Raw genomic sequence first — 23,370 nt, 5'->3', positions numbered from 1 at the left:
CAAGAATAAGCTCAGCGGAATAGTCATTGGTCGTGAACCAGGGCGTCGGACTTCGTGTGATTAAAGTGAACGGACATTTGGGCAAATTCCACTAGTTACGGCTCGACCTAAGAGTCGAATTCGATAAGGCCCGGTACCAGATGCAGCAGGCCTAGTGAATTTAACACTGTTTCGGCTAACGTCGACACTCGCTGTCGAACGTTCAACACACAGCCTCGCGAGCGCACGTATTGAACCCGGTAGTGCCCGAACCGTTCGCGCCAACACGCCGAACAAATGCTCGAGAACCTTTAAGATATCAATATCAAACACAAAAAACACTCGCATGAACTCTTTCACTCGGAGCTCGAAATCCGTCAGTTACAGTGCTTCAGCGCGTCGTTTCTGTAGTCCGACAATGCGCTCGTCGGTCGTCCACTGCACGACAGTATTACTGAAGCCACAACAGCTGAATGTGGACGATTTTGTCGATTTCGGACAGGAAAGGCAGTTGCCATTTTCTCTGGCACTTGGTTTATAACTATACCTCAGGTCGTAACGTGGCAAGAAGACGGCACCGAATTTTCAAGCAAACGGGTACACTGAATGTTGATACATTCGTCCTGTGCGACTGATACCGTAAAGGACGCACAACTTGAGCTAGCAGATGGAGTTCCCCGCCTATACATCATGCGTCTCCAAAGTAAGGGTGGGCGCCTGACGTTTCAAGAGATGAACTACCACGCAAAATCTTCGCAGTCGCTGGGCTCTATTTCAGGAGCAGTGTGGTAAGCCATTCAACTATATGATATCGAGAACGTTTTAACTCGATCCCAGGTATATTGCAGTGGCACGTGCAACATTTTCTGAAGCAGTTTTTCCGACGAGCAACGATATAAGCGTGTTTCGAGTTCCGGGTAAGTCTCGAACGCATCTGCACAAATCATATCTAAGTCGTCTATGGCATCAGGTAATGCATTGATCAATCTTAAAAAAGGCACGTGGCATGCGGGTCCATTATTCAAGGTTGGCAAATGTGGATTTTTCAGCGCTGTTTTAACTATCCTTCAGGAAAACACGCGCGACTTCATAAACCTTGAGCTTTCAGATACAAATATCAATGATCGTCACAGTCACCTTTACTCAGTGGGTGAGTGTAGTACTACCTTCATCATCGAGGACTACACATGTGAGAACTCAGTTGAAACTATTTGATGAGACTCCCATACTAGCAGCTAGGATAAATGTGGGACATTTCGTTCGGGAAGATTTTGAGTATATAGCTCACGATATCATATCATAGATGTCCTGTGTTATTCTTTATTTTTCGTGGCACCGGTAACAACAAAGACAAAGTTATCGAAATGAGCTCTGTGTCATTTGCGCATAACTCGGGGTGTAAAGTTATCGAACCCTTCTGCTCTTAGTCCCAATGACGATAACTCTGTATTGAGTCGGAGTTATGGTCAAAGTTATCATCGGCGCTCTTAGTCGCCCTTACATGATGTCATCATTATTATTTGTTAGGATAGGATTATTGCAGGCTAAATACAGTTATATAGCCTTCCCGAGTCTTGAGTACGTGACGAGTTATGACTCACGACATGTAGACTATAGTTCGAGTCAACGGGCTCGCCATTTTTAATAATCGGCAGATCTTTACGCATAGAACACGCTAAGCCGCGATCACCAAGTGTACTTGAGCTTACATTATTCGGTCATTTTACACACGACTTCTAGGTTGATGGCATCACGATCTAGTCGTGATGCTGGTGCGCATCACGATGTCGTGATGCAGATCGTGATGCTATATTGAGAGTATGTAAAGAGTATTATTTACTGATATTGACAGGTATACATCACTGATAGGCATCGCGTGACTGATACTACAACATGTCGGCACCGATGTCGAGGAAATACAGCGATGATATAAGTAAAATGTGTCACTGTTCGAACCCTAGCACCCCGCGTCGAAACGGTTGGTGAAAGCTTGAACAGTGGTGCAGGCCATGCGTCACATATTATATCTCTATTACATCTGTCATGTATTTTTTTGTGTAAATTCGGACACTCGGACAATTTCCCAAGGTGGCATCACGACGTGACGGTCGTGATGCTGACGCCCATCACGAAGTTTCGGGTCGTGATGCAGATCGTGATGCTGATTTTACCCAACCTAGCACGACTTACAAACTTACAGTTGCGCTATTTCATTGAGAACTTCGTGTTCCTCACTATCTCGCAGCGCTTCGAAATGATATTCGAAATGCTTCGCTAGAGCACTCCGTGTTTGATGCAAAGTATGAGGTTGATATTCAGCGGCTCCGGAGCATACGTATAGTTCGCGACGTCGAAGTTGGGACCGTACACGCGGTGCATATCAGCCGCGTTCACTCGACGCCAGTCATCCCACGGGCGGTAGAAGCGCTCAAATCGCACGTTAGCACGTCAAGAGAAGGAACGCCGTACAAAGAGTAGAAGACGAAATCGATACGTAGACACAGTGCGCGGAATAAGTCGGTTCTCGTCGCGGTTCTCGTCGACTAGTCACATTGGTACCTGCTCGTACCAACTTGTACCAGCCGGTCGATACTGTTTGTCCATACGAGTTGGGCGATCGGAAATTCGGCAGGTACAGCTGGTACGTACCAGAAATTCGGCTGGTGCAGAAATCAGCTAGCCCGATACAAGTGCGGAGTCAGGGTCATTGACGATGATTCATGATGAGCGATCGATCGACGCAATCTCAGTGCGTCGGTCGGGTCAGCGGTCGTTGGACATGGTGCCGACACACAGTCGAAGGCAGAACTCGGCCAACCGAACGGGAATAAGTAAGATGTTGAGCGGAAAAGGAAGCTTGAAGGCGTACATGATCTGCGTCCAGAATCCGGTCATGGCGATGACGAAAATGGTCAAGTTGAAGACCGTGCCCTTCTCGTCGATCGAGTTCGGAGAGAGGTACTTGTGGCGAACGAGGTACGTGAGGAGTCCTCTGACGAGGAGCTGAGCGCCGCGCGTCGCTGAATGATACGCCGTGATCGCTTGTTGCACCAACCACGCCGCTACGACGCCGACGATTTTACACGCGTATCTCACCCCGGGCCCGACCCATTTCTGATACTCCTTCGGCGTGCTCATCATCAGCGCCGGCGTGAGGTTCTCGTCCACGATGTTGTGCACGATGTCCCCCACCGCGACTCCAAGCGAGACGCACGCGGCGAAGTGCACGCGCAACGTCGCTACGACTGCAACAAAGCCCATGTAAATCGAACCCAGCGCATCGCTAAGCTGTTCGGGGTCGACCGCCTTGGCGATGACACCGCACTTTCGAATCACCAGCGCGCGAGTGCCAATCTCCTGCGTGTCCGGTATACCGTTGTTGTCCTCATCCAACTCGTCGTCCTTCAGGTTTGCTCGCTGCGCCGCCTCGATGTTTCGCCACAGTATCACCAGCGCGCTTCGCGTGCTCGTGTACCCGGTGATTCGATACGCCTCCACCGCCGCCGTGAGAGTGGCAAAATATCCACCGAAGAAGCACAGGAGAAATCCCACGATCGCCGGTCCGAACTCCTGCGGGTGGTACGGTTGAAGCGTTCGCCACGCTCTCCGGCATCCTTCGAACGCGGCGACGGCGTAGGGCTCGCTCTGGGCAGCCAGGCGGCTCGCGCCGATGATCGCGGGCGCGGCTTGGGCCAATATCGTTGGAATCGCGGACGACTCGACGACGGAGGACGAAGTGCTGGGCTCTTCCCGATCGACCGCGGGGGTATCCTTGGGCGGAGATGAAGCCGTTCGTGCTTTTGATTTGACCTTGCGCGAGAACATCGGCATCTTGGAGACGCGAGAGTGGGGTTAGTGTCCGAGGCGACAGAGGAGCGCTCGAATGGATATTACTTATTACACCACGCATTTCCTGAGTAAGACGCGTCTCGGACCAAGAATGCCGCCGAAACCGTACCACCATGGATCTTCACCGTATACGACGTATCCTCGACGCTCGTACATCGCGCGCGCACTCTGGTTACAGACGTCCACGTGAAGCCACAGGTGGTCGTATCCCCAGGAGCGAGCGGCTCTCTCGCACTTATCTAACATCGAGCTCGCCGCACCTCGACCGCGAGCCTCAGCTCTGACGGCGACATTGCTCACGTATGGTACTCGAGGTTTAATCGATGGAAACGGCTCGGGAAGGAGCGCCTCGGGGGTGCACACGCGTAACGTTGCACTTCCGATCCAACCCTCGCAGCCGCCTCCCTCCTCGAACCGCGAGATGAGCGTCAGACACTGACGCTTCGCACGCAGTCGATTCTTCCGTACATTATTACTCTCACTGCTCGGAAGTTCCGTTCGTCTGAGCTCCTCTCCCGCTCTCTTTCGCTCCTCAATGTGAAACGTCGTCAAGTGCGCGAGCTCCTTCGTGATGGACGACGCATACCAGTCGTCCAACTTGCTTCCTACCCAATCCACCACGTCGTCCACGAAGTCAGTCCCTGAGAAACCTCCCGAGCTACTCGCTGCATCTTCCGATACGCTTCGTCGTTTGTCGTCGCGCGCGCCCTTGAATGCGCGCGTCTCCTGCGCGAAGGCAACGCCGCACACGCGTGCCGCCGCCTCGGCTCTCGCGCGTGTGTCCGCCACGCGCACGTGCACGCGAGCCGACGAACGCGCCGAGATCGAGCCATTCGTCGAGCCTTTCTCGCTCTCGGTGCTCGCGTTCACTTCCGAGGTCGCGCGCGTCGGCGAACGAGCACGTCGGCGCCTCGCGCCGATCTCCGGGCGTTTCGGATCAGAAGCCGTCGCCGCGCCGCGCGCTCGCGCTCTAGGAGACGATCGGGGCACCGCCGACGCCGCGCAAGATAACGCCTGTCCAGGACTCATGCTCGAGAGAGCGCTTGAGTGAACCCGAACAGCGACTTGAGAGTGGGAAAAGGTTTTAGTTTCGTCTCACCGTGAGAAGGAATCAGCGACATGTCGAGCGACGACGACGAGCCCTTTGAGCTACGAAGACGCTCAAGGAGGAGTCCAGTCCTTCCCTGAGCTCTCATGCTCACACTCTGCCCCGACAAAAAAGTTCAAAAGTTCGCGCACGCACGTTTTTTTCGACATGTAAAATACTGTGGCGCTTCACAAGTATATGTAAAATCTTTTAATCCGCGATAAAAATTAAAGTTTGATTCTTGACGAGTCACAGACCATCAAGTTCCCCATGATATGGAGGACAGTAGTGAAAATTCCCGGATTCCCACCCCAGCTGGCACAAGAACCCTATGATTTCCCATGTGACGCCGGTGTCACCTCAGGAGGGAACAATCGTCACTATGCCACGAGCTAGGCGCACTCGTGAGAGGCTGCCACCGAGCTTCGATCTGATTCTACTGGGTACTGTTCCTCGACGTTCTTTAGAACTCGCGCATAACGGCGCGGCGAACGATGCAAACTCTCCGTAAGGAAGTCGCGGTCTCGATCGGGCGAACGATACGCTATTTTTCAACCGGTGTATGTCGTTAAGTCTCCTCTCTTTCTTTCCTGACATAATTGGATAAGATGTTCAAGGTGAACTCGCCGGAGACATTCCAACCGTCGAGCACAGCTGAGTGGCGTCAATGCTCACCATTTCCCACGTGGACCAACGCACTGCAGGGTTGGACCAGCACAGGTAGTGCTGACCGATTGAACCAAACAGGAAGGAACACTTCTCCCGCAGATAGCATTCGCCATGGTAATATCGAGTTTGTCTGTGTCTCTCCGCTGCGCAAAGCGCACTTTCATAACTCAATTTTACCAGGAGTTCGAGAAGTCCACAGGCCCAAGAGTTATGGCGATAATTTTTCTGTCAGTAGAAGAGGATATCCGATTTGGCCGTGAGTTCGTTGTAAATTGATTGTTTCATATTAAAGAACCACAGTTGTGATGATCTTTGCCATGTGAGCACGTTTGCGTGCCGAACCCCCCCCCTTCAAGTCGCTTTCGTGCTCAAGCTCAGACTGTGTTTACAAGCTCTTGTGAACGCTGCCTTCACCGACGTATGTATTTGTGCGCCAGGACTTTCAAACAAGGGACCCTTTCCTGATAGTCTTGTGAAAATTTGAATATCATCCCAGTCCTCCCTCGTGAAGTGGTAAGTATGCATAAAATCAAGCACATTTTCTACGCCTGCTAGTTCTTTGCCGCCACGAGCTTCACTAAAAAGAGGCAGGGTCAGCAATCTTCTCACCAGGTTCATATATCTTAAACAGAATTCCCGTGCGCTAGTACGAAGTATACCACTTGCACAAACATGCATATGCGTCTTGTGCAAAAGACGTTGTGACTTCGACTTACTCGATATCCTACCCAAACAACTCGGAAACCGATGAGTGTTACGTTCTCCCTGAGCAGATATTTCTCTGGCACCAGAAACAGCCGAAGATGGCAAGACAGATGCAATAACATTGGCCGATGGTAGAATACTCCAGTTTTGCGTCCTACTAATAGTACTCGCGAACACGTCCCCCTCCGAAACACGTGAAGCCGCTGCCGCCATGTGGACAAGTCGCTGCAAGTCACTGACGCTATCCTTTGGTCGCATGCACGGATAATTCTCATGCACAAACAAGGATAAAAGATCTCCATGTGTAAAGCTCAGACTTAATCTAGCATCGAGCGTGCCATGAACGGACGGTCGAAACATGACATCAATTGCTTGAAAAACACCGAGAGAGACATCTTTCTTCACCCTACTTGTTTCTTTTGATTCGAGTATTGCGCCCATACTCCAAAGTTGCAACTGATTTATGATTGATCGCAAGTCATTATTATTCGCTTCAATTAGGCTATCTACCGAATCCTGGTCGATTTGTAGACGCTTAGAGTTCGCAAGCTGCACCACATACTTTCGAATTTGGAGTTTATTTGGTCGTTGAAAAGGCAGATCGACGCAATAGTTTGCCAGAGTCTTCAACTTTTGTGAATAACGATCATTGCAGATGCATATTATTGGGATGCGCGTCTGTTTAATGATGTCAATTAACTCCGAAAGACCACCTCGGTCACCACCCGCCATGCCGTCAACTTCATCCATTATGAGAGCGGATCTCACAGTTTGCTCAGAGTCGGAACCAATACACTTGTTCGTCACAAATTCCCGCACTGCACTCGCTAAAGTACCCGCTATACCATCAACTACCTTCCCAGACTTACCCCTAGAATCGCTGGCGTTGATGTTCAACGTCTGCAAACCAAGTTCTTTGCACAACAGCACTGCCGTAGTTGTTTTGCCAACTCCAGGTGGTCCACTAATTAAAATACATTTCCTGTCCTGTCCTTTCAACTGTACGTTAAATTTTCTAGCTGACCATTGTAAAAGCCAGGAACGAAGCACATTGATGGCACTACTGTTACCAACTAAATCAGTAACAGTTCTAGGGGAAAATTCGTCAGTCCAGAGCCGCTCTACACTATCTTCGGTGGCGTGTTGATTTGATAAGATGCGAGCAACTTTAATCCTTAGATTTTCCGTAGAACTAGCCCTCTTGTTGCCGCTCACCCGGTTGCTTGCGGAAGATCTAGAACTCAAGTCTAGTCCTTCGCTCAACCTTTGCAGACTCGACTTAACATCTGCTTTGGCGCTGTCATTCATGTAGGAGGACTTTTCTACAGAGGTCGCCAGTTAGAACACGCGATGTTGCTGCGTAAACTCTTAGTACGCGTCGTGTTTTACCAAACTGAACAGAATCGATAAGGCCGGGCATTTCAAGCAGTCCTAGATTAGGCCTGCTGCACCTGGTACTGTACCAGCGTACCGGTGTACCAGGCATTTTGTATGAGCAAACAGTTTGTACCCAGTCGATTTAGGTACGTATAGTCGCGTAGGTTATTAGTAGTAAACCTCAGATCTTTACGCATCGAACACGCTAAGTCGAGACCACCAATATGACCTTAAGCTTACAATATATGTATAAAATGAAAAAATAGTTACTTCAGCCTGAGATTTAGCCACGCCCCTCGCCTTACGCCGCTCACCCTACCCGGTGTTGACGTCCGTTGGTGTGAGGAGAAGAGCTGAACGTTTCAAAACTCGAAGGCGTCGCCGGGAAGCGAATCCCGTCGATAGCGCGTCGTTGGTACATTACTGCCGGATCGTTTCATCCACCACGAAGATCTCGAAACGTTTCGGCCGATCCGGACCACGAGATGTCGTTTGAACGAACGTTTAAACCCGAGGTAACTTGCTGAAGACACGTGCTTGACCAAGTTGATGCCTTTGTATAGGAAACATCGTACGTGGCACAGGACACAATGGTCCAAATATTGCCGCGATTCCGATGCGACGTGAGCGTTTTTCTGGCCAGTTTAGTGCAAACAGTCTGACCCTGCTTGACCAGAGAGTTCCCTTCTTGGCAGATGAAGTGCGCTTCTTTATAACGCGACCGTATTCAATGCCTAATATAATACAAACGAACAGTTTGGACCGTTCATGCCCAACGTTCCGGTTCTTGTGCCATGTTGGCTCGCCCTTGCGCTGAACGAGAATGGGAAATGTACTGTTGAGCTTGGAGACTGGTTTGCAGCAGAGAGCGTGTTGGCAACCCAAAAAAACGAAAAAACGGATACGAAGGGATTTCAGGTTAGTAAGATTCACTCGTTTCTACTTTCGTATTGATATTCGTTCAAAAGCCATTACCTCAATATTTCATCGAGCAAGCTCGTTGTATTTCAAAATATGTTACAGAAGATATGTCTATGCACGTGCACTTGGTAAATGTGTTGATTCACTCGAACCGCACGAAGCTAATCCATTGACGAGGAGCATATCCTTTCTCTTAGGCAGAGTAAAATACGCAGAGCATTCCGTTTACTCCGGCATGATACTATGCGGGAAACGATCGAGGAGGTAAGTCTAATCACAACAGTTAAACAAGAAGCTATTTTCAAAACTTTGCTAGGGCTATCGACTGCCATCTGAGACGGCGTGCTCGGAATTCAATTCGATAAGACGCTTCACCTGCGCAGCTATGGATAACTTCAACGAACTGTTGGCTTCAAAGGTATCATGAGGTGTGGTTGTCGCTGGTGACCGTTGTCGGTTATCTATCAAGCCCAAGTGCGGGCAGTTGTATCTATCAAAACATGTTAGTACCGATCGAAGTTATTAGATGAAATTGAGCACCTTTTCAACCTTGGAGAACTCCCATTCTTTGTTCTAGAGGTAGAAAACGTGTAAGTAGGAAGAACACTTGTGTCTATAAGCAACGTACGCAAAGTGGACAGTTACTGCGTGTCCTTAGCCATTTCGAGATACAATCGAGATGGAAAACATGTCCACAGTTACCCCACGCAATGCTGAGACCGTCATCGGATGATGCAGCTGGGTTTGCTTGGTATTCAATGCTCCCTTCGTGAAGACTGTTCCTACAGATGGCACAAGTGTCCGTGCAAATTGACCAGGACCAGACAGCTACCGCTGACCACTACGAGGTTCACTTCAGCAATGTACTCAATAAGATTTCCGATGGGAGCACTCGCCTTCTTCAGCAGAAAGCGCGTGTCTGCAGTCGTACACGACATTTGATCCTCGCACGCTCCAACTACTGCGTCGACCTTTAACTTGTATGAAACGAGCGCAGGAATCCTTCGATGTAGGCTGGCGTTCTAAGTGTTCGCGCACCAGACTATCGGGCTCGTCAAGTATACTTGGGTGCGAAACGAACGGCGTGGAGTCGAAACGTGAGCGTCGGGTATTGCCCTTCACGCACAACAGCGCGCCGGCCCGAAAAAACGGGCAGTTCTAGGGTTTAGTTGACGAATGAGGACTGATGATTGAGGAGAGGGGGTCGACCCTCGACGTGGAAAAGTGTGTGTGTGTGTGACTGTATCACACTTTTGACCTCACACTGAGGTGTGGGATTGTCCTTGGTCACGACCCAATCGAAAAAAAAGAAATAGGGTAGAATTGCGTGCGCGGCGTACCCTATTTCGGCCGAAATAGGGTACGCCGTGCATCCCCGATCACAAAAAAACACTATTTTTGGGAGTCGAATTTCATAAGCGGCAAAAACTCGCGCAAATTGCAGAAACCGATCAAGATGATGAACAGGATGGATACTTAGGCGTAGTAAAGAAACGCAACAACAATATATCTAACGCCAGCCGTGATCGGCACCCCACCGTGAGTTAGCGAACTTCTGAAAGCGACAAAATCTCCACACCTCGGCCGCACAATGCATTCATGCTCAGGGAAAATAGTTCCACCGCCCGAATAATCCTGCGTATCATGCAAAGCGAGGGTCAAAGAAAACTGACCTTGATCGGTGTGTACGGGTAGCTCTCGCTGTCCTTCGTTGGCATTGTATTTGACGACAAATGCGTCATGAACATACAGTGTGCCAAAACTAGTGGGTAGCCTGAACCTGTCTCTTATGAAAGGACTAATAACCACACTAAAAAGGCGATTCCATTGCTCCATGACACCAGGTATTTCATGTATAGGGAGATCAGTTGTCGGTACTGCCTTATGGCGAGCCGTATCCCAACCTCCTCTAGACCTAGCTACACTTTCAGCAGCCTCTACCCAGCTTGGGCAAACTGCAGCAAGTGGACCGCTCGTTGTGAGATAGATTTCATCCACTGCTATAGTCCTAAATGAAGCAAAAAATAATGACTCATCGCTTCGCGCAGCATACAACTGATCTTTCACTGCCTGCTTTGATAGCCAATGGTGAGTTCTGTTGAGCTGAAAGGCTCGCCGCCAGATATCGTGAGCTTGACCCCATTTCCCCTGATTAAGAAGCGTCACACCGTAAGAATGAAGAGTATCAGGATCTTGGGGTCGAAGAGTTAGCGCACAGTACAACAACACCTCTGCATCCGAATTTCGACCTTCTTCCTGTGCTTGATACGCCAGGAGCTTCATTTGTTCGCATGAGACCTGCTGAAACTCTTCTCGTTCCCATGAGCACCGCCAGCACCTACATATTTTACCATTTCTTTTCAGAATAAGTTGTTCCCGATGGCTTATGCTTGAAACGAGAGGGACATGTGCCATAGTCTTACGCTCCTGGATTCCAATATCTCGTAGGGCGACATACTCACACGGAGCAGCACAAAGGCTTAAACTCACTTCAATCTGCACGTTCGGTATGCAACTGTGCTCGAACTTCCCAAGTGTTGATGACAGCAAAAGTCCAGAGTACTCCATCTTTGTCGGCTTGTGTTGAGAATATAGACCCGTCTCATACGGAGAGCAAGAAATGATAGTTCCCGGAAAATATGACTGGGTCTGCTGATGACCAGCATATTTCGTTTTTGCATCTACCGATCTCTTCCGCTTCCTTAAGACTTTTGCAGTACTAAAAGCGCATACAAACCTTTGCGTACACGCTAATATGTCTGTGTACATATGTAAGTTTAAGAGTTGGACAAGTTCGCGACCACACCGTCCAAGTTCAGACAAGTTGCTGAAATGTGTAGAGAGGAGTTCCCATACATCTCTGATTTGATCTTCAGATTCTTTGATGCGCTCGACGAATTCTGGATAGTTCACGCGACTTTCAAAGAGGGATCGGGCGGCGACCTCAGGCCATGAATGACTCAGTTGAAACTGCTCAAGAAAGGAAGACTTCAACTGCAGTGCAGGGTATCCAGCCATGTTAGCCGCCGCAAGTCTAGCCAGTACTTTGGCAGCGATTAGAAAACTCTCATTCGATTGGCGAGCATACTGATAAAACTCCGTTAAATCGTTTTCGCACACGAAGGAGTGCCATCCATAGACACTGCGGTCACTTACTTCTAGTGCACGTCTGACACAGTCTGTTGAGCAAAATACCTCTCTGCAACTATGACCCCGTGGACAGAGAAGAACATTCGTCATATCATGCCTCACGCCTTGCGCTTCAGTGTTGAATTCACGAGTCGCTTTCAATCGCCCGAGGCAGTTAGCGCAGCACTCCCCTGCTGCGCTTTCGTGCAGTATGCGATAACTCACGGACGTCTCCGTCTGGCTCAGCTCGTTCTTTCGCATCCTTGTGGAACGACCTCCTTCAAGATCCTTCAAGAAGGGTCATATTTCCAAGCGTGCAACAGTTTCGTCGTGACAGGGCGGTGTGACCGCACGGGTGTACTTCGTATCGGATTTTGATCCAGCTACCCTCAGCCAATGGCTATATTCAATTTCGGCAGGTAGTGTTTTCGCAATTCAGGAATGCAAATCAGGGGTCTGGCGCTCGGCGAGCTACCTCGCCAACACTATCGAAATGAATGCCAAAAGACTGAGGTTCGAGGCCTCGAGGTGCGCGAGAGAAAAGCCTTTCGCGTGCGATTACTTGCTGATGAGTTGTTCGTCTTTACAAGCCTCGTCCCTGAGTGGTCGAGTCCAACAAGTGGCGTCGCGGCTGCGACGCACTTGAGCGTGTCGTCGATTTCTAGCAAATGCTTTTTATATAGTGTTATTCCTTATTTAGTAGTATCTCTGAAGTCGCAAAGGACGGCGAGTCTACCCATATACCTCAGATAGAGATTGGGCCATCTCGTCAGATTTTGACTAATCTCCGTAATGGTTGTGCACACCTTTTCTTGAGTCATAATCGGTCACGGCATGTATTGGTAAACAGTATGAGGGGGGGGGGGTACTCCAACTTGTGTTTTTACCTTGTACAAATTTCGGTTTAGACGTGGTTTCTTGAGAGCTTGGGGTGGAGTACCAGAGCGCGAGGAACTGCGTGAGGACGTCGCTATGTCCGTCGTATGCCGCAGAAACTGGATGAATCTGATGTAACATGCATGTATCTACAACTGTTCATCGCGACGCACGTCTTCGCTGCCTCGTCGGCGCGTTATCCGCGCACACATGTCGCGTGTTGCGAAAACTTGCCGAAATTTGTACAAGGTAAAACACAAGTTGGAGTACCCCGATCATACTGTTTACCCATACATGGCGTGACCGATTATGACTCAAGAAAAGGTGTGCACAACCATTACGGAGATAAGTCAAAATCTGTTCGAGACAACTAGCTTAGACTTTTAATGAAACGACAGATCTTTACGCACAGAACGCGCTACGACGCGATCACCACGGGACCTTAAGCTTACAACTAAAGTCTATCCAAATATACAAGTAAGCGCTGGCGCGTGGTCACCATACGATGTTAAAGATTTGCCTTTAATGCCCGTGACGTGAACAATGTATTCATCAGGTACCATTGACGAGTCAGGAACCGGAATTACCCCCCTCAAAAGGTATATGGATTCGTTGGGACCTGATTTTCTGGACCCGCGCGCCGGCGCCGTTCGAGCGATCACACTGTGGAAACCAATCGATGATTCACATCATCGCACGCAATCACATCAATTTGCGTCTTAACGCGCGTTGCGACGCCGAATCGCGACGAAAATCGCTCAAATTTGGAGAGAAAAGTTAAAAAACGTCGACGAATCGATCCACGACGTTAACTCGCGCCGTGTATTCTAAACCCTAGAAAATAGGGTTTACGGTCAATATTGACCGCCCCAGCGTCGCGCCTCCTTACGACGCCGCGACGCGCGCGCGCGCGCGATCGGCAGACGAAACCGTTCGCGTCCGCGCTCGCACTCGCGCTCGCGCCGTCGTCGCGCGCGGGTCCAGAAAATCAGCTCTCCAACGCATCGCGACTCGTCGCGTCAACGAGGGGTCTTCGACGGGTCGTGACTCGCGTTTCTCTCGCGTACCCCCTCGCCGGGATTTTAGAGCCCCAAAAAGAGGTCGATTCACGACTCGTCGTGTGCGCCGTGTCAAAATCCATATACCGCGGGAGGGTCACCGACCCTCGAGTTACACTCTTCGGGTATGGTGACAATACTAACGTTACTCTTAGTCGGCCTTAATGCGCTTTTCTCCTTGTCCTCAGTAACCTCAGGTTACTAACCTGCGCCTTTCGTCGCTCTTCTACGCGGCACGAAACTCAACCCGTACGGGAACGGTGAAAAGGAACAAGGAACACCCAATACACTCCAGTTGGTGTCGTGGAATACTAATCGCGCCGTGACTGTGTTAACTTCGACGGAGATTTTTACGACTCGCGGAGCCTTCAGAGCTGAACAGTGGCGCCGGGACGAGGTTTCCGGTGACAACGAGTTCGATCATGTCGACTCAAAGCACAGTGGGTTTTGTAATACAGAGCCACAGTGGGTGCTTCTCTCGACGCTCACGGTCGAGCGTAGGAGTCCCCAGGGGTACCGTTCGTCGCTCTTCTATACGGCACGAATTTCAAGTGACACTAGAAAAGCCTTTGGGCATCATTCTGCAACCAAACGTCGGTATGAAAGGTGCACGCGTAGATGAAATTCGCTACGGAGGCAATGCCGAAGCGACCGGAAACGTGTATGCCGGTGATGTCATACAAAGCATACAAATAAATAAATCAGTGCTTGGCAACTGCGATACCGTGCTCTTCGAAGATATAATCTCTTTTATATCACAACAATCAAGCTCAAAGGTTAAACTGTATTTAGTGCGTTGTGAGATAAGCCCCGTGGAGGCAGAGCCGGCTGATCTGTCAGCTTATTGGGGAGCGAAAAGGAAAGAGAAGATAACGGGACGAGCGGTACTTCGTCGCACGGTAGGCGTTCAACCAGAAGACATAAGAATACTCAAAGGTGGACCTCTTGGCGAAGGTAGTTTTGGAACTGTATTTAGGGGCAGATGGAAGGACAAAGATGTTGTACTTAAGTGTGCCAAACCAAACGTTTACGGTGCAATAGAATTTTTAGACGCCGAGCTTGAACTCAATGAGACCGTACATAGATTAGCGAAGGGGTCGTGCGCGAGATTTTACGGTTGCTGTGAAATCGATCAGCGGAATGAAGGCCAGATTTACAACGGTACACTGACCGCTGGGCTGTGGTTAATGTGGGAGTATTGTGGTTCAGTGACGCTTGGGGAAGCTCTGGTTGACGCGAAAAAGCTGCTCGACGTCACTACTGAATCATTCAACCTCCCTCGGACTGCGAAACAACAAGAAGTTGTCAAAGCTATTTTAAGCTCTATTTTTGAGAACTTGCAAATGTTGCACACTGCAGGGATCGTTCACCGAGATGTCAAACCTGACAATCTTATTTTTACAAAAACAGGGCTCGTCTTTATCGACCTTGGAGGATCTGCACAGTGCTTAGGCAGGCCCAAGAATTACATACCGGGTGAAGGGCCGGCAGACCCTCGATACTGCTTGCCTACAGACATTTATCTTTTACCTAAGGAGTCTCCAACGCCGGTTGACTCGAATTTATTACAGCTGTGGGAGCATTATCAACCCGAAAAATTCGATTTATTCAGCGCCGGCATCATCATGCTTCAAATATGCATCCCTTCGTTAAGTCATCCAGATAAACTTACTAAGTTCAAAAGTGAGCTTGAGCAGTGTGACTTCAACCTTCAAAAGTGGCGAACCAAGTTTGACAAATCTGCCTCTCCTGTGGGAGTATCCGACGTGAGTGTTCTTGACGCTGATGAGGGTGCTGGGTGGGATCTTGCAAGTCAGCTGCTGAAGACCGATAGAAAAGAACGCATCAGCACGGTAGATGCGTTGCAGCATAGGTTTTTCTAGTTGAAACGAACACAGAATTATTCTGTCCGCTCCTCAGTCCTAAACGCCTTCGATCTTGTAAATGAATAGTATAGATACCCAAGGATACCTTCGTCGACTGTCGCTGGGATGCCCGAGTGGTCCAAGGGGCCAGACTCAAGTACGACGCGTTCGAGCTTCACCGGAACTTAGGTGAGTGTTCTGGTAGTCACTGACTGCGTGGGTTCGAACCCCACTCTCAGCACGATATTTTTTTGATAATTAGACGAGCTATTGTCTGAATATAGTGCGTCTGAATATATACAGCGTCTGTAACGACGCTGCGCCCGTCGTATGTGTAAGCTCTAGGTTGGGTAAAATCACGATCACGATCTAAATCACGACCCGAAACTTCGTGATTTGAATCACGATCACGACCCGTAGATCGTGATTTAACCTTTCGAGCTTGCACGAACCGTGTCGACGCGGGGTGCTAGGGTTAGAACAGTGACGCAATGTACGCATCATCGCCGTATGTCCTCGACATCGGTGCCGACATGTCGTAGTATCAGTCACGTGACGCCTATCACTGTCAATATCAGAAAAAATGATAGGCTTTACATACACGCAATATCAAATCACGATCTAAATCACGACATCGTGATTTGAAATCACCATCACCACCCATAGATGGTGATTTCCCAACCTATAGTGTAAGCTTAGGCCGGGGGGGAGATAGATTGTGAAACGATAATTTCACTTTGATTTTCGTTTCGGTAATTCTGTCCGGATAGGCCTAATTATCGCAACGGGGGAGATGAGGGGTGAAATTTGTGATGAAAATTCAAATTCGGTCGACTCGGTACTGGTTTTGGGGAAAGGATGGTTGGGAAATGTACCGAACCGCTCGCACTCCCACACGCGCGCGTCGAGTTTTTTCGCCCTTCACCGAATGCGGAAGCGAAGGAGAACGTTCGTCTGACGCACTCCGCGCCGCGGATCGTGGGCACGCGCGCAACGCGCGCGTCCAGGGCGCGCACTTCGCGCGAGTCAAAACGTGCTCGCTCTGACGCGAAAGATGACGCGCGAGCCGTACGTCGGAATCGCGATCAAGCCGTTCGCGAGGCGCACGACGTTCTGACGATGTTTTCAACCGCACGCGTCGTGCCCCTGGACGTATAGGCGCGTGGACGTGCGTCGGCGCGACGCAGGCAAGAATGAGGAAAGGGAATCTTTGAAGTTGTTTTGAAAACAAGCCGTTCCCGGACGTTCGTATGTTCGTCGGCGGCACAATGCATCGCTTGAGTCGATCGCACACTGACGATGCATGTGAACAGGACGTATGCAGCACTATGCGCGGTTACCGCATCAGCGCCAGCGCTCTGATTTCCACCAACGCCAACTTCATGACGGCTGTGTGCGAAGGCGGCGCCGATGTTCTCGGCGTCAATCGTGTTTTCGGCTCCAATCGGATCAATCGTTTCGCCGTCACGAGCCGGCACAGTGGAAGGCGCCTCCGAACCCGTTCGCGCTGGAAGTAGAAGTTCACCTTGCGCGACGAAGCGCATCATCATTTCAAGCACATCGTTGGTACGACGCAATTCCTCGATGACCTGTCGCTCGAGCGCCTCTTCTCTCATAGCACGTGTAGGTGATTTATCCGGCGCCATGGTTATCGGATGTACCGACTCGCGACGTGCTGTCGCCGCCGCTGTGCGCTGCTGTAACCAACTGGCAGTGTTCGCAGCCGAAGTGCACCTGTCTTCGTGTCTTAGCGCGAACTCCGGTCTCGCACGTTCTTTCAGCGTCCTGTACGCAGCGGGATCGAGATACGGGGAGTCTGGCACCACGTACCTGAATACCACAAGGGTCGCTTCTGAATGTTTTTCTTTCAAAGCTTCGTTCTCTTGCTTGTCCAAAAGTCCTGACGGCTTTTCCAGACTCACCTTGTTGGTTTCCGCACGCTCTGAAATCACGTCGGAAAATGTGCGCGACTTTGAGCACGTGTGCCTTCACAGCCTTTCCACGTTCGAACACAGTCTTGTTCGCTCCGACGACACCGTGTTCGTTGACTTCTTCGCACCGACGTGCGTCGATGGATTCCTCGGGCGTCCTCGCGCCGTGTACGGTCGTCGATGGTTTCCACAGACCCAACGCGGCGAGCTCCCGAACGTAATGGGGGTACCGCTTGTTAGCGTGTTGCCATCGATCGACCTCCCTACTCTCTTGCACGACTTCGCACGCGCTGAAGTATGCGTCGAGCGCGGCAAGTTGTTCAAAAGGAGTCCAGCTCGGACCACGAGGGATGCCGCTCTTCCGCCGCCCGCCCGCGGCAGTGTCCTGCGACGCGAGCGACTCGCGAGCACCCGCGTACTCCGCTTCGTCTACGGCGACGTGCGCCGACCCCAGAGCGGCCGCGTCTGAGGCGTGCGGGTGCGGCGCGTGCGCCATGGCGCGCGATGGAGTGTCGGGCACGAGTTTTCGTTTTTTAATTTCACCACGGGGGAGATGCGCGACGATATTCGGGACGATACTGACCCCCTCGACGTCACGAGTCATGAACCACCAAAAAATTTCACTTCAAATTTTGCCCCGAGGCAAAATTTCGTTCGGGCGAGGCGATATTTGCCCAATTTCGCCTCGCGAAATCGGGAAAAGTGAAATTTGAAGTGAAATTTTGAGCGAAATTCTATCTCCCCCGTGGTGAAATTTCGTTTTTTTTACTTGACGCCACCAAAATTTCGTTATTACCGGCTATCTCCCCCTCGGCCTTATGGTGCACAAATGATTTCGAAAATAGTATATAGCTATGCATCGTAAAAAATGAATTTAATAGTTAACACGAGCGTTTTCTGGCTGGGGTCGGCCTGAAAATTTCAAGGGGTCGGAATCAGCAAAGTCCCAACATCGATACAATCGATTCTGCAAAAAAAAAACGCTCGCGAGGCGTTTTTTTTTGTCAGCGCGGAATTCGTCACACCGGCGTACGTTTCCTCATCAATTAATGGTCAAGGTTCGCGTACATCCTAGAATTGAGGTGACGAAGTGGAGTTTATATCATAACTCAAGCCTCTCCACGAAAACGTTGATTCTAGATGACGTAGAACTCAATTTCCCAAAGCAAGCCACAGTGCACGAAATTTCTCAGTCTAGTTGGCAATATATTCAGAAATGTGAGACCACATGTTTACCTGACATGGATGTGAATAAAGAAGATAGAGTCTTGCATAATGGCGTACATCTCATGGCTGATAAGAATCTCGTAGATTACGGCATTCAGAAAGATGTCAACTTGGTCACAATACGACGACTCTTTGTCGTCGAAGGTGAGCTTCATTAATATACATACTCTGTTCATTTAATTTGATTTAAAAAATTATACAGGGTGGAAAATTCTAACTGATCCGAACTACGATTCATCGACCGACGAAGATAACTTTTAAATCGTTGTGCCTGTTCTTGGGACACCCTGTGATTCTGCGTTCGTCGTAAACAAAGTTTTGTAATAACTTCACTGAGCTTGGCGTCATAGAAAAAACATACTGTCTAAATTCATCTACTTCTGTGTATAAAGATCAATTGACTGAGGTTCGCGCTTCATAAAAAGCCACGGTTGTCGCGGATGAAACTGCACATCTAGACACCTGGCCAACTCAAGGTGTGAATTTTGTATCACATTTACCGGAACAAACATGGGATCCGCGACAGAATCAGACGGTTCAGACATGTGAAACACAGTAATTTTGCCATCTTGAGCTGCTGTGGCGATAAGTGGATACGAATTATGGCATGTCACAGATAGTACTGAAGCTCCTCGGACTGCAATTGCTTTGCTCTCGCCATCACTTTCAACATCAAACCACAGTGTTTTCCCGCTCCTCTCGCCAACTAGTAGACTAGATCCACTTGAACTTATACACATGCACATATTATTCGTCATCCCATTCGAAAACTTTCGCTTTAGTTCTTGCGTTTTCAAATTGTACATACGAACTTGCCGTGGCGAACAGATGAAAAAGAAGGGCTCTGTTGGATGAAAAGACACGCTCATGACGCGACTATCGTACTTTGCGAACGGTTGCTGAGAACATTTGAAATCTAGGTCATGCACCGTGATACCTCGTTCACCAAAAATTGTTGCAAAGTAGCGACCCTTTCTGTGCCATGCAACCTCCCGTACTGTTAAAGCATGTTGTATGACTGAGACAGCTTTTGAGCAATTCCAGACAGGTTGCTCAGAAGATTTCTGCATACTCTTTAGTGCTCGCAACTGACCAGGATCAAACGAAGCAAGAGAGCGTATGACCACAGCACAAGTCCCCATGGTCACTACCAATACATGAGTTCTCGTTGGATGCCAGTGAACAGACCCTAGCTTCGTATTGAAATCAAAATGGTAAATATTTTTTCCCGTATGAACATCCCAAATCAATAAACTTCCAGAACTTGTGCACATGGCTAGCCACTCACCAGAACAATTGACCGAAAAGCAGTCAATAGTCTCACGCTGTTGCAAAAACCTTTGTGTAAAGATTTCTGGGAATGGCTTGAGCTGCTTTGGCATGGGTAGTTTCGGTAGTAACTCCTCAGGAGATATATCTGTCTTCTCGCGATGAGAACGGGGGCACAAGTATAAGTCCAGGCATCTCTCAAATCTCTCTTGTGTGAAACATTCATAACTGCACATCTGTCTGAGGCGCGAAGCTGACTTGTTTGAGATGTTCATTTTTGCATACTCCGCATACTCTACTGGTGGATTGAAGGATAATTCGTTGGCTGGTAGACTAGGCTTGCGCGCACGAATCCGGCCAAGGGTGTTCGGTTGCTCGGTTGGAGGTGCTGCCCAAATGTCATAATCATGTGGAGCATGTTCTATTGCCGGCTGGCCAGTCTGGAATGTCCGTCTCAAGACTCGCACTAGTCTTGCGACAGCTTTTGCTTCCCCCTGTGACGGTAGAAATCTACGTTTTGGCTCGGTAGAACTAGCAACACGGTCTGTATTAGTGCTTGAATCCCACTCCCAGGTATGCTCGAGTGAATCTGACGGAAGCCAGCCGGCTTGTATTCGTTGTAACAGCAGCACGTCAGATTTAGATAGCTTTATATGCCCTCCAGACAATGCATCTGAAATCCTGCGCCATGCAGAACGGTCATCAATATTACTTAGCAAGTTCGATAGCGAGTCAGTTTCCACGCTCTTTGAAAGTCGCCTACCGTCCACGTTGTAACCCTCGTGCGCCAAATCCCTGTACCAAGCGAGCGGAACATCTCCGATTTGACTGGTTTGTTCAGCCGGCATTCAATCCTCTGGCTTGAACGGAGGGCAACTCTGCATAAGCTTGGGTGGCGTCCACTCCAGCGCCGCCAGCTTTCTCCTTTCACTCAGGCTCCCGGGACACCGGGCGGGGGTGGCTAAATCTCAGGCCGAAGCAACTTTTTATCATTTCGCATGTACGTATGTAGTATCCATTGAAACTCATCTAAATATATAAAAATACATTTTAATACAATTGCATATTACACTATCTATTCAAGCCAGTATCCCTCTGAACGGTTCCGCCGGATCTTGGGTGGATGATTTTCCAATTCAGCGAATGAGCGTTCTTGCGTTAAACTATTGAAATTGTCATTCTAAAACTTGTATATGTGCAAACAGTATGAGGTCCTAGGGTACAGCCATTGTGTTTTACCTTGCACAAATTTCGGCAAGTTTTCGCAACACGCGACACGTGTGCGCGGATAACGCGACGACGAGGCAGGGAGGACGCGCGCAGCGATGAACAGTTGTAGATACATGCATGTTACATCAGATTCATCCAGTTTCTGTGGCGTACGACGGACATAGCGACGTCCTCACGCAGTTCCTCGCGCTCTGGTACTCCACGCCAAACTCTCAAGAAACCACGTCTAGACCCCACCTAAACCCCACCTAAACCCTACATAGGGTTTAGGTGTCTATTTCTCGCGAGTGTTCTACGCGCACAGGCGCTCGACGTGTCACTTTCATCCGCGTTACGGGCTTCGGAAAGGACTTTGAACGCCTTGTGTTGTTCATCGTATCCACTTAACTGTGGTGTCAGCGTGTATTGCAGTGCTGTGCACGTGCCATCAACCCTAACTAGGGTTTTGTTAGGGTTTATCTAGGGTTTAGGCAGGATTCAAGGTGTCTCCTCACGGCTCTGTCAGAGTGAGGTTGTTCTACCTTCTACATTCGACTGCGCGATTTCTTCTCGTGAGAACGTCAATGATCCGATAGTGTGTGGTGGATACTACGTGTGGCGAAGCATGCGCACGTCCTCCCTGCCTCGTCGGCGCGTTATCCGCGCACACATGTCGCGTGTTGCGAAAACTTGCCGAAATTTGTTGAAGGTAAAACACAAGTTGGAGTACCCCGATCATACTGTTTACCCATACATGACGTGACCGATTATGAAGTATCAAAATTACAAGTATAGAATTTTAGCAATCTCCCTTTCAGCCTGAAAGGGAGATTGCTAAAATTCTCACTCAAGAAAAGGTGTGCACAACCATGGCCGAGATTAGTCAAAATCCATTTAGCCACCCCCCCTCTCACAGATGTGAGTCCTGATTGGTCGTATGTGAACGGATTTTCGACAGATTTATCGCTGTTTGATAGTTTAGAAATTCAATACATTATACGTTGGTCAATTGATAAAAAGTTGCTTCGGCCTGAGATTTAGCCACCCCCAAGGCTAGGGGTGGGGGAAATTTTACCTGCAAGATGCAAAAGAGCAAAATTGCAGGTGCAAATTGCAGCTGTTTTGGGGATTTTGACTATAAGTCAAAATCCCTCCACGTCGACCCGCTCTCGTCATTCAAGAGTCCTCATTCGTAAACTAAACCCTAGATTTGCCCGTTTTTTCGGACCCGGGAAGTCTCATTTACCCTACGCTTTTAAAGAGACCCCATTTGCCCTACGAAGAGTCTCATTTTCCCTACGACATCGTAGGGTAAATGAGACTTTCCGCGGCGGAAGAGTCTCATTTACCCTACGCGTGTTGCGTCGACGACGGCAAGGTGAAGAGCGCATCGTCGACGCTCGCACAGCGACGGAGAGCACTCGAACCATGATGACGCGAACATCATCCACGCGATCGGACGGTGTCGCCGACGATTTCGCCGCGGAGTCGTCGGAACAGTCGAGTCCCCTCGCTGATCTCACGAATGCCATCTCTCAAACGACTCGCGTTATTGGTACGCGAACGTGAAGGATCCATTACACGTGTACTATGATGAACTTGAATTGGACACATCTATTTGGTGCTTAAGCGGCTAGTTGTCCTATCACATTCTGAACTTCCATATGTGCTTCTACTTAGCGCGCCGCTTTGTCAATATGACATTCACGACACGTTCTCCTGTGACGCGAAAAACGTGAGTAACTCGCTATGGTCTTCGCCGACGCCAACCGGATGTACACCTTTTTAGGCTCACATTCCAGACAACCCCGTTTTACCCGCTTTTACCCCACTTATTCCTTGAGTCATAACTCGTCAATCGACTTCCGTGATCGGGCAGGAGGCAGAGCTGCGCGCAGAAACTACTATGCCGTCGTCGTGCTGGTGCACTGATCGATGCGAAACTTTGTTGAATGGTGCATGGCATTGTTTTACGCCTACAGACCTAATTTCAGAGCAATACGCTACGCCGTGTCGACACGGCGTGCGTTTTTATGAACAGTCTCATTTACACTAAGATAAACGTAGGTCTCTTTAAAAACGTAGGGAAAATGAGACTCACCCTTTCGGACCGTCGCCCGTTGAAATCGCCGTGGCTGCCGCGCGACGTGGATGTCGTCGGACGGCGTCAAGAAACCGTCCCGCGCACGGTTTCTCCACCAGAACGCGGTTCCTGAGTG

General features: G+C 49.5%; 12 protein-coding genes across 12 annotated transcripts; 5 read left to right on the top strand and 7 right to left on the bottom strand.

Moving 5' to 3' along the window:
* Window positions 1-585: 585 nt before the first annotated feature.
* Window positions 586-1,194, top strand: OT_ostta02g00540 (Ureidoglycolate hydrolase; the record flags this gene model as incomplete). Its single annotated transcript, XM_022984981.1, has 4 exons — window positions 586-767; window positions 817-896; window positions 950-1,129; window positions 1,181-1,194. The coding sequence occupies 4 exons, from the start codon at window positions 586-588 to the stop codon at window positions 1,192-1,194; spliced, it is 456 nt and encodes a 151-aa protein (XP_022840676.1).
* Window positions 1,195-2,742: 1,548 nt separating this feature from the next.
* Window positions 2,743-3,810, bottom strand: OT_ostta02g00530 (unnamed product; the record flags this gene model as incomplete). Its single annotated transcript, XM_003074748.2, has 1 exon — window positions 2,743-3,810. The coding sequence occupies one exon, from the start codon at window positions 3,808-3,810 to the stop codon at window positions 2,743-2,745; it is 1,068 nt and encodes a 355-aa protein (XP_003074796.2).
* A 66-nt stretch (window positions 3,811-3,876) lies between these two features.
* Window positions 3,877-4,857, bottom strand: OT_ostta02g00520 (Acyl-CoA N-acyltransferase; the record flags this gene model as incomplete). The annotated part of the gene is made up of 1 exon (XM_022984979.1): window positions 3,877-4,857. One exon carries the CDS (start codon window positions 4,855-4,857, stop codon window positions 3,877-3,879), a length of 981 nt encoding a protein of 326 aa, XP_022840675.1.
* Window positions 4,858-5,409: 552 nt separating this feature from the next.
* OT_ostta02g00510 (unnamed product) lies at window positions 5,410-5,844 on the top strand (the record flags this gene model as incomplete). Its single annotated transcript, XM_022984978.1, has 2 exons — window positions 5,410-5,475; window positions 5,524-5,844. The coding sequence occupies 2 exons, from the start codon at window positions 5,410-5,412 to the stop codon at window positions 5,842-5,844; spliced, it is 387 nt and encodes a 128-aa protein (XP_022840674.1).
* Window positions 5,845-5,935: 91 nt separating this feature from the next.
* OT_ostta02g00500 (P-loop containing nucleoside triphosphate hydrolase) lies at window positions 5,936-7,597 on the bottom strand (the record flags this gene model as incomplete). The annotated part of the gene is made up of 1 exon (XM_003074743.1): window positions 5,936-7,597. One exon carries the CDS (start codon window positions 7,595-7,597, stop codon window positions 5,936-5,938), a length of 1,662 nt encoding a protein of 553 aa, XP_003074791.1.
* Window positions 7,598-8,151: 554 nt separating this feature from the next.
* Window positions 8,152-9,014, top strand: OT_ostta02g00490 (GINS complex, subunit Psf2; the record flags this gene model as incomplete). Its single annotated transcript, XM_022984977.1, has 7 exons — window positions 8,152-8,181; window positions 8,230-8,289; window positions 8,343-8,366; window positions 8,423-8,584; window positions 8,635-8,715; window positions 8,765-8,851; window positions 8,904-9,014. 7 exons carry the CDS (start codon window positions 8,152-8,154, stop codon window positions 9,012-9,014), a joined length of 555 nt encoding a protein of 184 aa, XP_022840673.1.
* Window positions 9,015-9,044: 30 nt separating this feature from the next.
* OT_ostta02g00480 (Zinc finger, RING-H2-type) lies at window positions 9,045-9,525 on the bottom strand (the record flags this gene model as incomplete). The annotated part of the gene is made up of 4 exons (XM_022984976.1): window positions 9,045-9,077; window positions 9,128-9,160; window positions 9,216-9,428; window positions 9,484-9,525. 4 exons carry the CDS (start codon window positions 9,523-9,525, stop codon window positions 9,045-9,047), a joined length of 321 nt encoding a protein of 106 aa, XP_022840672.1.
* Window positions 9,526-10,063: 538 nt separating this feature from the next.
* OT_ostta02g00470 (Tetratricopeptide repeat-containing domain) lies at window positions 10,064-11,977 on the bottom strand (the record flags this gene model as incomplete). The annotated part of the gene is made up of 1 exon (XM_003074739.1): window positions 10,064-11,977. The coding sequence occupies one exon, from the start codon at window positions 11,975-11,977 to the stop codon at window positions 10,064-10,066; it is 1,914 nt and encodes a 637-aa protein (XP_003074787.1).
* A 2,095-nt stretch (window positions 11,978-14,072) lies between these two features.
* On the top strand, window positions 14,073-15,533 carry OT_ostta02g00460 (Serine/threonine-protein kinase, active site; the record flags this gene model as incomplete). Its single annotated transcript, XM_003074738.1, has 1 exon — window positions 14,073-15,533. The coding sequence occupies one exon, from the start codon at window positions 14,073-14,075 to the stop codon at window positions 15,531-15,533; it is 1,461 nt and encodes a 486-aa protein (XP_003074786.1).
* A 1,614-nt stretch (window positions 15,534-17,147) lies between these two features.
* On the bottom strand, window positions 17,148-17,942 carry OT_ostta02g00450 (unnamed product; the record flags this gene model as incomplete). Its single annotated transcript, XM_022984975.1, has 1 exon — window positions 17,148-17,942. The coding sequence occupies one exon, from the start codon at window positions 17,940-17,942 to the stop codon at window positions 17,148-17,150; it is 795 nt and encodes a 264-aa protein (XP_022840671.1).
* Window positions 17,943-18,495: 553 nt separating this feature from the next.
* On the top strand, window positions 18,496-18,831 carry OT_ostta02g00440 (unnamed product; the record flags this gene model as incomplete). The annotated part of the gene is made up of 2 exons (XM_022984974.1): window positions 18,496-18,682; window positions 18,731-18,831. The coding sequence occupies 2 exons, from the start codon at window positions 18,496-18,498 to the stop codon at window positions 18,829-18,831; spliced, it is 288 nt and encodes a 95-aa protein (XP_022840670.1).
* A 216-nt stretch (window positions 18,832-19,047) lies between these two features.
* Window positions 19,048-20,790, bottom strand: OT_ostta02g00430 (BOP1, N-terminal domain; the record flags this gene model as incomplete). The annotated part of the gene is made up of 1 exon (XM_003074735.1): window positions 19,048-20,790. The coding sequence occupies one exon, from the start codon at window positions 20,788-20,790 to the stop codon at window positions 19,048-19,050; it is 1,743 nt and encodes a 580-aa protein (XP_003074783.1).
* Window positions 20,791-23,370: the final 2,580 nt, after the last annotated feature.

This window comes from Ostreococcus tauri (genome assembly GCF_000214015.3).
Source record: "Ostreococcus tauri WGS project CAID00000000 data, contig chromosome 02, whole genome shotgun sequence".
Classification (NCBI taxonomy): domain Eukaryota; kingdom Viridiplantae; phylum Chlorophyta; class Mamiellophyceae; order Mamiellales; family Bathycoccaceae; genus Ostreococcus; species Ostreococcus tauri.
The sequence above is the reverse complement of the archived record's forward strand: the minus strand, read 5'-3'. Positions and strand labels throughout refer to the sequence as shown.